General features: G+C 54.4%; 1 protein-coding gene across 1 annotated transcript in view; it reads right to left on the reverse strand.

The window, feature by feature from the left end:
• IGDCC3 (immunoglobulin superfamily DCC subclass member 3) overlaps positions 1-10,027 on the reverse strand; it is a 40,262-nt gene extending 30,235 nt beyond the window's left edge. Inside the window, exons 1-2 of the mRNA XM_034994619.1 lie at positions 9,949-10,027; positions 7,150-7,455 (exon numbers count right to left, since the gene is read on the reverse strand). Of these exons, the coding sequence (XP_034850510.1) occupies positions 7,150-7,455; positions 9,949-10,027 (385 nt within the window). The remainder of the gene's footprint in view (positions 1-7,149; positions 7,456-9,948) is intronic.
• Between the last annotated feature and the right edge of the window lie 2,683 nt (positions 10,028-12,710).

Here is a 12,710-nt window from a genome sequence, read left to right on the forward strand (position 1 = left end):
CCGGCAGGGACTCTGCAGAGGAGAGGGAAAGGCAATACAAGAAAGCCAGGAGTGAAAAAGTCCTTTCTCCCTGGGGGTGGGGAGGGGACAGGGGGTTAAGGGGGGCTGGGGGCCTGTTTCATTTGCAGGCTGCAAATGCCTCTCCTATTCACGGGCCCACATTCCCAGCCAAGGCGCCCGGCCACGGACAATGCCGGGAACAGGAACAGAGGAGATTTGCACATTGTGTTCAAGGGGCCAGCTGGCTGCCTGCGACAGCGGAGCCAAGGTGTGGGAACCAGAAGCATTCGACTTCCACATTCAAGTCCTGCGGGTGGGGGCGAGTGGGGCCCTCCCCCCCTCAGCTGGGGCCAATGTGGCTAGGGACGGGGGCCTCAGCCAGCCAGGGAATAAAGTCCAAGGCAGGAGACCCCGAGACCCAGGCCTGGAGGGTACCAAGCACTTCGGTCTCCGCTTCACGCCCCATCTGGCGAGGAAGAGTCTCAGTTCCTCTGGAGATCAACACGCAGCGGCAGCCACCCCACGATCGTGCCCTGAGCGTGCTATATTCCCCCGCCGATCCGCCCTGCTCACAAGCTTCTGTTCCTTGGAGCTATGCTATCAATTACAAAGCCAGGAGAGACACAGAGAGAGAGAGAGAAAGCAAAAGCGAAGCAGCAAGATCAACGAGAGAGACAGCGCTTTGCACCCGGAGGGCCACATGTTCATTTAGTTTTTACCAAGCTCCACAGGCAGGGGACGTGGGAAATACAAAAGAGAAGCCCTTTAGGAGCTTAAAATCTAGTTGAGGAGACAGATGGAATATCCAGCCACAAAACAGTTACTTAACAATGTAAGCAGCCATCACTGAGAGGAAGGTTGAGCCTGAATGCCACAGACCGCGAACACTCCCCGCCGTAGGAGGGGGAGAAGAAATTACTGTAAGCTGAGTGGTCTCCGGGGAGGGATCGGCTAAGGGATAAACAGGGGCAAGAAGAGACTGGGAAAAGGCCCAGCAAAGGCAAGCATGTCCCAAGGACCGGCTGGCTGGCGAGCAAGCCTTCACACCTCAGAGCAGAGAAGACCCTGAGCCCAAGCACCCAGTTTTACAATGAGGAAAGCAGACCCTAGGGAGAAGAGTGACTTGCCCAGAGCCACACAGGCCCCCTGGTGTCCGGGCAAGGGCCCTCCCATCACACCTCACAGCTGCTCAGGAATGTCAGAAGAGCGTCAGGGAGGGGTATCCCGCACGTAAAAAGGGCCTGACCCTCCCCCATTTACACCTGACTCTGACATACGTACGTACAGGTGGGCTGACAGCAAGGAGAGCCGGCCTTCGCACGGCCAGTGACATTTCCGCTGCAACACCTGCTTCCTGCTCTACCCGGTAGGCAGATGTGTGTGTCTGAGAGGCAGTGGGAGGCTTCCTCAGGCCTACCTCAGCTGCGCTGCCCTTCAAGGAGGAGAGAAAAGCTTGGGCTCCATACACCAGGCCTGAGTGTCCAACCCCCCGGTGCCATAGGCCTCTGGGGTTCCCAGCCCCTGGGCCAGGAACCACTTCCCTCCACACACCCCTGCCCTACCCCGAAACACTCTGGGGTCCCCTCAACACGCTGGGCCTCCCCCCTCCACAAACTGTTCTCCCCATTAGCTCCAGCCCATGGTTCACTCGTCACCCCCTCTGACCTGGTTCCACAGATCTGTGTCCAGACCCTGATCCCAGATCCACACAACTATGGATCTTGCTGCTGGGTTCCTGAGTAGCTGGTTAAACCGCTTTCGCTCAGACGGGAATCGGATTTTAGAAGTGGGTACCTGAGGGCCGGAGAAGTAAGTGGAGGCAGGAGGAGACCCCCTCTTGCCACACCCCACAGCCTCTTTCTAGGAGTCTGGACTCACCAGGGGCCTTCCTGGAATCACTACAAGAGGAGCTTAGAACTCTGCATTTCTCAGAATAATAATGTTAAGATTTAAGGAACACTTTCTACAGGCCCTGCACTGTGCTAAATTCTTTACCCAGACCATCACAGGTAACCCTTACAACGTTCTTTGTTGGTAAGTACTATTTCCCCCATTTTGAAGACTCTGAGAGGTTAAGGGGCACCTGGCTGGCTCAGTTGGTAGAGCATGCAACTCTGGATCTTGGGGTCATGAGTTTGAGCCCCACGTTGGGTATAGAGATTACTAAAAATTAAGTAAACTTGGACTGCCTGGGTGGCTCAGTTGGTTAAGCATCTGCCTTGGGCTCCAGGTCATGATCTCAGGGTCCTGGGATGGAGCCCCACTTTGGGGTCCCTGTTCAGTGGAGAGCCTGCTTCTCCCTCTCCCTCTGCTCCTCCCCCTGCTTGTACTATCTCTCTCTCTGTCAAATAAAGGAATAAAAAACCTTAAAAAAAAAAAAGTAAATTAAAAAAAAATAAGTGAAGTGTAAACAACTTGCATTGGAATTTAAAAAGATAACAAATATATTATATATATAAAATAAAGACTCCAAACGGATAAGCGACTTGCCCAAGTCCATCCAGTGGGGGTATATTTGCTTCTGCAGTCATCCCTCACCACCACCGCTGGGCCCGCCCCGTCGGGACAGCCCCAGGCTGGAAGGGAGGCGATCCTGGCTCTTTGAGAACCGGGCCACCGTCTAGATAGGCTGAACCTCATCCTAAATTAGTGGTCAGTACCTAGCACTGACAATACTGCCTTAATGATCATTTTCCAGAGGTCAAGCCCCGTGCCAGATTTTTACACCCCAATCACCTCATTTCCTCCTCCAACAGCCCTGATAGGCTGATGGAGTTATGACCATTTTTTCAGATGAGGGCACAAAGGCTCAAGAGGATTAGTAACTCATCGGTGAGTGGCAGAGCCGGGGTTCAAACCCACGTAGGTTTGGTCCTGCGCCCACATTCTACCAACCTCATTGTGCTGCCCACAGACCCCCACACCAGCGATCATGGATGGCCTGGGGGTGGGCTCTGCTCTAACACCTGTGGACCAGCGGCAGCAATCAGCATCGTGAGACATGCAGGACCTCAGGCCTTGGCCTAGACCTACGGATTCAAAACATGAATTTGACCAGTTTCCCCAGGTACTTCATGGGCACAGTAGAATTGGAGAAGTCCAGCTCTAGATCACATAGATCTTTGCTCCGATTCTCCAAAGGGCCTGAGACCAGGAATGAAGGTCAGGGACTGAGGACGTCTGCCTGAGGGGACCTAGGGGTGGGTCCCCCAGTCATCCCCCCTCCTTGAATCTAGCCCATCTTTTTTTAAAAAGATTTCATTTTGGGGGTGCCTGGGTGGCTCAGTCGGTTAAATGTCCCACTCTTGATTTCAGCTCAGGTCATGATCTCAGGGTTGTGAGACTGAGCCCAGTGTGGAGCTCGCTTAAGATTCTCTCTCTCAGGGGCCCTGGGTGGCACAGTCGGTTGAGTACCCAACTCTTGGTTTTGGCTCAGGTCTTGAGATCAAGCCCCACATCAGGCTCAACCCCAAGTCTGCTTGAGTTTCTCTCTCTCAAATAAATAAATAAATCTTAAAAAAAAAAAAAAAATCTCTCTCTCCTCTGCCCCTCCCCCTGCCTCTCCCTCTCTCTAAAAAAAAAAAAAGATTTTTTTTATTTATTTGAAAGAGAGAGAGAGAGTGAATGAGAGGGAGAGGTAGAGAGAATCTGAAGCAGACGCTGCACTGAGCACAGCCCAACACGGGGCTCAATCCCACAACCCCAAGATTACTACCTGAGTTGAAACCAAGAGTGGGACGCTTAACCCACTAAGCCACCCAGGTGCTCGAAAATATTTTATTTTTAAGTAATCTCTACACCTAACATGGGGCTCGAACTCACAACCCCAAGGTCAAGAGTCACCTGCTCCACCTACTGAGCCAGCCAGGTGCCCCAAGCCCATCCCTCTTTGGGGTCATCCAGGTGCACAGACTTCAACAGGGATGAATCAATGTACAGGTTCCCGCTGGGTCAGGTGATGTACATGCCCTCCCTGGAGCCGTCCAGAGGGATGGCAGAGGGTCTCACAGGCCAACCCAACTTCAGCCCATACTCTGAGGCTTGGGAGAATCCCCAGGCCCTCCCAGGAAAGAGTTAAAACAGAACAAGTTGCTCTCTGGCTCCATAATTCCACTTCCTGGTAGATTTCCCTGGTGTACTTCCTAACTGAATCCCAGCGAGGGAGAAAGCTGGGGGCTGGGAGCGGAGTCGGGCGGTTTGCTTTTGCTGACAATGTCAGTAAAATCACCTTTCAATGGAGAATGAAGTATTGGCCCCCTTGTGCCTCCTATGTACTAGGCAAATCGTGGGGTGTGCCAGTCCTTACAACGACCCCACAAATGTAGGAGTATATGCACATTTCACAGGTGAGGAAACTGGCCCCCTTGTCCAGGGTCTGTCTCATTATTAACAAGTGTCTCAGTTTGTAGCCTCCAAACTCTAAGCACATGGAACTGCAGAGCAGAGAAACCAGACGTGCTAGCAGCTGAATACTCTCAGGACCCTGAGCCTCTCCATCCTAAAAAGGAGATATTGGGAACCGAAGCCCCCAAGGAATCAGCCTGCAGTGTAGCCCTACCTGGCCAGGCCACCTTTCCAATGATAACATCTGAGGCCCCTGGGATGGAAGAGGGAGCGCTCCTAGCTGTCGCCTCCGGCCCGGAGCTCAGATGCCCCAGCAGGGCTGCCCCCACAGACCCCTGTGTGCCCCACTGGTGAATCCACTGGGTGGACTGTGTATCTGTGAGAGGTGCTTAGCCTGCCCCCTCCCCATCAGCCCCCAGGGAGCAGGCAGGAGAAGCAGGGGGCTCCAGAGGGCTCCTCACACCTTTCAGCAAGGCACCCCCCCCCCACCCGCCATGTCACACAACATCTGCAGTGTCTGCAGGCACACGGGCAGGGAGTTATTACCAAAGGAGAAGACTCATGCAGCTAATCAGCTTTGGAGGTTTCTAGGGACATCAGCTTGTGAAGTGAGAAAAGGAGATCCAGCCACCCGGTTGCCTGGTATCCAAGCATTCCCCCATGGGGTCACAAGGCTTGCAGGGGAGAGAGAGGCCTTATCAGACTGCCGGTGCTTAGAGGCAACCCCCCAGCTGTCCTCAGGACCCCAAAGGATTAACCAGGCTGACCTCACCCCCTGGCCCTTCCCCCAGCCAGAGCCCACAGCTCAATTTCTTCTACTGTAGGAGTTTAAGGAAACCAAACATCTTGAAGGTATTACCATTTATAGAAAAGCACATTTACAATTAGCTATATATAAACACCTGGGATTTATCTCCCAGAATTCTAGGCTGGCGATGCAGGGGCCAGTGTTGACACAAGCCGGGGAGAGTGTGAGGGTCCTCTCCCCGAGAAATCTCCTTTCTCTCCTCGGCAAATCTTCCCGGGGGCCCCACCCTGCGTCCACGTCCAGGCTTCTCTTCCTCACACCCCGAGGGCTGGGGTTGAGGGGTCGCTGAGCCAGAAGTGATTCGGTCTCCAGGTCCAGGGCTGCCTCCCAGAGAGCTCCATATGCGGGCCTGAATCAGCCTTCGTTAGAACAAAGGGGCATCTTAAACTCAGTGAGAGGGCTCCTGCCTCAGAACGATTCAGCACTCACCAGCCATTCCGAGCCACTGTGCAAATGCCCTCAGAGCCAGGAAGAAACCCGCCGGCCATCAGCCCATCAGCCGGGGAAGCAGCGGCATGCCGTAGGGGTTAAGCGCGAGGGGAAGGGTTCCCGCTGCCTAGACTGCAGTCCAGTTCCTCTGCCTACTGCAGCGTCATGGGATCCCTCTAAGTCTTAGTTTTCTCATCTGTCAAAGGGGGGCAAAGACCGCCTATCTGCCTGGACCATTGTGATGACTAAACGAGATCATTCATGTAGAACACTTAGGCAGGGGACCCAGCACACAGCAAGGGCTTGGTAAGTGTTAGCTGGAATTATACGGGACGCCTGGGTGGCTCAGTCGGTTAGGCGGCTGCCTTTGGCTCGGGTCATGATCTCAGGGTCCTGGGACGGAGCCCCATGTCAGTTCCCTGCTCAGCGGGGAGCCTGCTTCTCCCTCTGCCTCTGCCCAACCCCATCCCCGCTTGTGCTCTCTCTCTCTCAAATAAATAAATAAAATCTTTTAAAAAACAGAATTATTACCAACACCTTTAAGGTGTGGCCCCTTTAAGCAGCATCTTTAAGGGATGGACACTCCCCCAGAAGTATGAAGTTGTGGCGTAGAAAACACTTACCACTTGCTACAACTTTTGCCTTCTCTCAAGAGCAGAGGTTCTCAAGCACAACATACACCCTGCCACCGCCCCCCCCAGCCTGCCACCTTCAAAATCCATAGATAATTCTGGCTTACACACCCATGAGTGTGCACAAACTAAAGAACAACAGAATTTTTGTGGGCCAGCGCAGTAGAACACTGCCATCATTTCATCACAACTCGTGGTCCATCAGTGTAAGCAAAGAACAATTCTAGAACTGAAACACCCCGCCTGGCTCTTTCGTTCCTGTACAAAACACATCAGATATCAAGTCACCACAATGTAACTGTAATTGTAAATACTTATAATTTTATTGTCAATTATACCCCAATAAAGCTGAAATTTTTTTTTAAAGAGGCACATTAGCATGAAGGTGAGTGGGAGTAATGTCATCATGGTGATAACCTTGAAATTCATCTACCATATTTTTTGTAAAATGTATTGTTGACAAGCTTCAGAATATCATTATCCTACCCAAAAAGATTTGAAAGTCAGCGCATAATTTAAAATTGCATGTAGCCAAATTACCCTTCAAAATTCTCTTAAATCACCTATAAAGTATGACAGTTGTTTCTTGAGACACAAGAATCCTACTCAATGGACCGGGATGCTCACAGTATGCAGCCATGTGGAAGCTAAGACACGCTGACCCAAGAGTTGGATAAAGCTGGCCCTCTTTCTCTCCCTCTCGCCCGCAGCAGTATTTGGCTATATTCTTGTCGAATCACATTCCAATCAGTTAAATGAGTACAGGATATAATTCCACCACCACAAATAACTATTATGTACCTCTCAACTGACCCATGCTGAGAAATTAGTCCTCCAGAAGGCTGCAGAAGAGGGAACTGCTTCCCCTGCCCCCAACCCCTGGGCTGACCCTGGATCCCCAGTCTGGGAAAAAAACGGTAAGGGGTGTCCACTTACTTGCAGCCTGGATTCGAGCCTTCCGGCTGACCACCAGCCCAAAGCGGTTCTGAGCCACACACTCATAGTCACCCTCATCCGAGGGGCTGCCTCCCCGATCCAGCTGGAAGTGATGGATCATCAGGGACCCATTGGCCAGCAAGGTGGAGTGGGTACTCTCCAGCAACTCTACCCCATTTTTTCTCCAGGTGATTCGCACTGGAGGGGTCCCCTCCACCCTGCAGCCCAGCATTATAGGCTGCCCAGGGACTGCGACATCATCACTTGGCTCCATAGCAAATGCCAGTTCGGCAGAGTGGCCAAGACCTGTATAGGGCAGGGGAGATGGAAGGAAAAGGAGAGGTTAGTGTGGGTTGAACAGGCAGGAAGAACTTCATACACAGGTGTCCCAAGTTCCCTGGCTCTGTGCACCCACCCCATCTTTCAGTAATGTTAATAGAAATCTCTATTATATATAGAACTTTTTTAAAAAGATTTTTTAATTTATTCATTCGAGACACAGAGATACACAGAGAGAGAGAGAATGAGAGAGCATGAGCAGGGGGAGAGGCAGAGGGCGAGGGAGAAGGAGGCTTCCTGCTGAGCCAGGAGCCCGATGCGGGGCTCGATCCCAGGACCCCAGGATCATGACCTGAGCGGAAGGCAGACGTTCAACCATCTGAGCCACCCAGGCGCCCCATATTATATATAGAACTTTATGCATTACAAAGTGCTGTCTTATGCAGTATCTTTCTCAATCAGCAGACCACCTCAGAAAGAGATATTATTTGTACCATTTCCTCTTTTTACAGATAAGGGAACTGAAGCCCAGAGATAATGAAGCAACTTGTCCAGGGTGTCACTATTAATAGTAACAAATCTGAGATCCAAAAGTAACATGGTTAGTTAACACAGTTAGACCACGGCTGCTGCCACTTCTGTGGTCACTCTGGCTCAACACTGCAGCCTCACAGAGTTTCAGGGTGGGACCTTAGGCAAAGGGGTTCAATCTGTCCTAGCTTCCCATTCCTCATCTGTTTAAATCAGGAACGTCTTGTAACTTGGGTCATAGAGTTGTTGAACAAGATGAACAAACTCAAAGTCACTATGAAAACAAACAAAGATAAAATGAGATAGTAAGAAATAATTGCTTATTTTTGCTGGCAAAACCATCTGAAACCTGGCCTGATGCCTGGCAGGGAGCAGGATGTGTGGGTCCAGTAGCAGGTACAGGCCAGGCTATGGACCGGCCCCACCGCCTCTCCCCAGGTTGCTCTGGGTTTTGGTCTGTGCTGGTTGTTTTGCCTTTGTCATAAGGAGAATTGAGGGGTACCAAGGGTCAACTCAGATTTCCCAAAATTCAGGAAGAGGGAGGTTTCTAGAATCCTTACTCCCTGCGTCCTCACTGCTCCTGTAGAACAAAACTGAGCTGGAAGAAGAGAAGGGGAACGAAGAGAGAGGGAAGAAGGTGATCCGGGAATCAGGGGAAGCCCGACAGGAAGGACAAGCGCTCCAATCCCAGGCGTGATGCCAAGTCCCCAACTTCTCCAACGAGCAACTTACCAGACCAGTTACAACTCCACTCCGGGAGGAATGAACCCCCCTGGTCTGAAAGGGCAGCCACAGACCCCTCTTCACGTTTCCAGGGAACTAGTGATCCTGGAGCTGGCCCCTCCCCAACAGACCAGCGCCCTCTCTGGTTGGGGGAGATGGAAAGTGGGCGGGGAGAAAGGAGGAGGCGGATTGGGGTTACGGACGATTCCCCCAGCCACAGGGTATGTAATGTTTTAAGACATTTGCGGGTCACAAGCTTTCAAACCCTTACCCACCCCACCCACCCCATGCCCTGCGTTTCAGCGGCTTCAGCCCCCAACCCAAACCCAACATAGCCGTCGAGGGATAAAGTTTCTCCGAGATGCGGAGAGGCGGTATTCTGCTTCTCCGGAGCCGAGAGGAGAGAGCATACCGCCGACATGTGTCTGCCGAGAATCTGGGATGGAAGGGGAAGGCCCTAGATTTGCGGTCCTCTCCCGTGAGATGGGCCTATTACAGCCCCCGAGGGAACAGGGTGGTGGTGACGGAGCTCTGGGCAGCAACGCGGGCAGGCCCCCGAGCCTGGGGCCAGGGGCGCTCCGCCGGCGCACCCGCCGGGGAAGGGCGGGCACGTGAGCGTCCCCGCCGCTCGCTCCCTCCGGGTCGGCTTCTCCTCCCCTGGCCCAGCTCGCGCGGTCTCTCTCGGGTCTCCCCCTCCGGAGGCGACGCGCGGCCCGCCGGGACTCTGCCTCCTCCTCTTCCTCGGTCTCCGCCGCGCACTCCGAGCGCCAGTCTCAGCTCTCGACCCGGGACGTGCCCTCTCGGACCCGCCTCCGCCCCCCGGTCGGCCGCGCTCGGTCTCGGCCGCCTCGGGCTACTCTGGCCCACCGCCGGGCTCCGCGCACCCCGGCCCGCCCCCTCGGACCGAACTCAGCCCTGAGGTGCCCCCTGGCTCGTTTCCCCCTCTCCCCAACTCCCACCCGCCCGCCTCGCTCCTGCTTTGCCGCGCTCCGTGCTCCTCGGGCCGGGCTTGCGTCCTGCCCGAGCCCTGGAGCCCCGGCGCACTGAATCGAAGTCTCTCCCCGGGGGCCGCGTCCCCAACACCGCCCTGCGGGCCCGGCCGCCGCCTCGGGGCCCTCTCCCCGGGCTCCGCCCCGTCCCGCTCGGCTCCGCTTCTCGGACAAGTCCCTCCCGCCCCGGGTCCGCCCGCAGGTCCGCCCCCTCGCGCCCACCTCCTCCCGTCTCGCCCTTCCCGGGGCTCGGTCCGCGGCCGCCCGGGGCGCTCACCGTCGCTCGGCGCGGGCAGCAGCAGCGGCAGCAGCAGCGGCAGCAGGAGCCGGCGCGGCGCGGCGCGCGGAGCAGCCATGGGGCTCTCGGTCCGCTCGGCTCGGCGACGCGCGGCTCCGGGGCCTCTGGCGGCTCACAGCGTCCCGCGGGGCCGGCGCCGGGGCCGGGGCCGGGGCTCCGGCCGGGGCCGAGCCCGGGCCGCGGCGGGCTGGGGCCACATGCCTGCCTAGGAGCGCCGGGGGCGCCGGGGGAGCGCCGCTTGCGCCATCTTGCACCCACCCCGGCGATCTGTCAGCCTCGCCCGGGGTGCGCGCTCCGCACTCGCACTGCCCGCGCCTGCCCCGCCCTCCTCCCTCCGCCCGCCGCCCCCCTTCCCTCCCCTCCCGGTCCCCTCCCCCAAGCCCCTCTCCCCGGAGGCCCGGTCTGGGGAACAAAAGAGCCGGCGAGCGCTTCAAGCGGCCGGACATTCCCGGCTGCGCGGCGGACGCACCCCCTGCGCTTTGAACTGTGGCTGGAGCGGCCGGCGCCGTCCCGGGCTGCTGCCCCGTACCCCCTGCCCGCGGGCCAGCCCCGGACTTGGGGGGCTGGGGAAGTGGAGACCCAGCAGACTGTCAAGTGGGTCCGGGCTGCGGGGAGACACGCTCTGACCCACTCTTCCTGCTGCACCCTCCCCCACCGTGTCCAAGTGTGTATTTTCGAGATAATCCCCTAAAAGCTTCACAAACTTGTCAAAGGTTCGGTTTTCCATGGTTTCTGGTCCTGCCACCCAAAGGCTAGGACGTTTAGCTGCATGACCGGTCTCTCTAGACTACAGAGTTCTGGCATTGAGTGGACCGGAGGTAGAAGGGGTAGGAATGCAGCTTCCCCCCCAGGGCCCTGGGATAGCCGACCCAACAGGCCAATGAGAACGCAGAAGTAACCTGGGTTCCGACCCCTGTTCTGCCTGCTGTCTAGCCCAGCCAACCCAGGCAGTCACTCTCTGGGCTTATCTGAAAGATAGAGATAATCCTCTCTCTCCTGCTCACCGCTAGGGATATTTAAAGCACAGGGGTCCTTGATCCCAGGGTCCTGGGATCGGGCCCCACATCGGGTTCCCTGCTCCGTAGGAAGCCTGCTTCTACCTCTCCCACTCCCCCTGCTTGTGTTCCCTCTCTCGCTGTGTCTCTCTCTGTCAAAGAAATAAATAAAATCTTAAAAAAAAAAAAAAAAAAAAAAAGCACAGGGGTCCTAACAAATGACCTGGTAACTGGAAAAGCAAAGTCAAAACTCTCAATAACATTTCTGTGTCACAAAGAAGATTCTCAATGTTTCATGTCAGAGAACACATGAGACAAGGAGTGCACAAATTTTAGGGAAGATAGGCATGTATTACCTCTCAGGAGATACATACTCATGCTAACCCTCAGAGATCTCGAATCTTTAGATTCTTGACGGTGAGCCAGTCATTATTAAATGATCTTCTGGTGAGTCCAGCATGAGGAATTAGTCCATCTACTAAGTTCTAAGAGCAGGAGATTTAAAGACGGTAGTCTTTGCCTCACTCAGCTATTTCTTCCTCTGGCATTGGACTGGGATGACAGAGGAATAACTAGGTCTCCCTTCTGATACCAACTCTGGAATCTTGGAATCAGGAGTGTTAACCATATAAACCTAACTTTGGTGCAGATGAGTAAAAAAGTGCAGGCCTCCAGAGATCAGGTAGGTTTACTAATGATGGGGTTTGCGCAGCCCAGGGACTCCTTACTCTTCAGTAGCAATTGAAAGATGAGTCTAGGAGGCAGGACTTGAGGCATATGAGTGAGCAATGGGAGGAAGTGGAGAAATTCAAGGTCAGGGGACACACCCAAACCCCAAACCAATTTCACTGTGAGGAAGGGCAGGAGTGATGGGCCTCCACTGGCCACAGGAAAGGGGGGGGGGGTGCTGCCTGGGCCCAAAGTCCTGGACTTCCCTCCTGCAGGGCTTGAATGCTCAACAACCCCTTCTTGGCTTGTCCTAGACTCAAGAGAGGTCAAATTGGTGTCCTGAGTTGCTGTCATTTTAAATTCATTTTGACAAGTGTTTAATTCTTCTTTATCACAGCCCTTGGTCTGAGAGTGATATGCAAATAATGGTTATTCTGCTGCATGCAAAATGTGCAGTATCTCTCCCTATGATCTGTCAGTTAACACGGGTCTGGCCCATCAGCCACTTTAGGGGTGGTCCCGGGCAGGGCAGCCTCTGGCTCTTGGTTCCCTCAGTAGAAAAGCATGCACCGACCAGGCTCTGTAAAGATCTTAGCAGAGCATCTGCCAACCATCATCCTGAGATGCATGAGGGGTGTGGGTGTGGAGTTTTGCGTGTATGTTTGAGTTAATGGATCCAAGGGTGTTTATGAAGATGAGTGTGCGTGCATGGGTCTCTAAGCTTGTAGGCACAGTGTCCATATGTGTGAACATGCAGCCACGAGCAGCTCTGGAGACCAGAGTTACACAGAAGAATAATTGTTAAGCCCAAATCTCTGGAGTTGCTTGTTCATTTCTCCTTTGCACCCAAGAAAGTTAAAAAAAAAAAATGTGTGGGGCGCCTGGGTGGCTCAGATGGTTAAGCGTCTGCCTTCGGCTCAGGTCATGATCCCAGCGTCCTGGGATCGAGTCCCGCATCGGGCTCCCTGCTCCTCGGGAGCCTGCTTCTCCCTCTGCCTCTCTCTCTGTCTCTGTCTCTCATGAATAAATAAATAAAATCTTTAAAAAAAAAAAAATGTGTGCCCAGGTGGAAAGAGA

Source organism: Mirounga leonina, unplaced genomic scaffold (assembly GCF_011800145.1).
Source record: "Mirounga leonina isolate KUSES-001 unplaced genomic scaffold, KU_Mleo_1.0 Mir_91, whole genome shotgun sequence".
NCBI lineage: Eukaryota > Metazoa > Chordata > Mammalia > Carnivora > Phocidae > Mirounga > Mirounga leonina.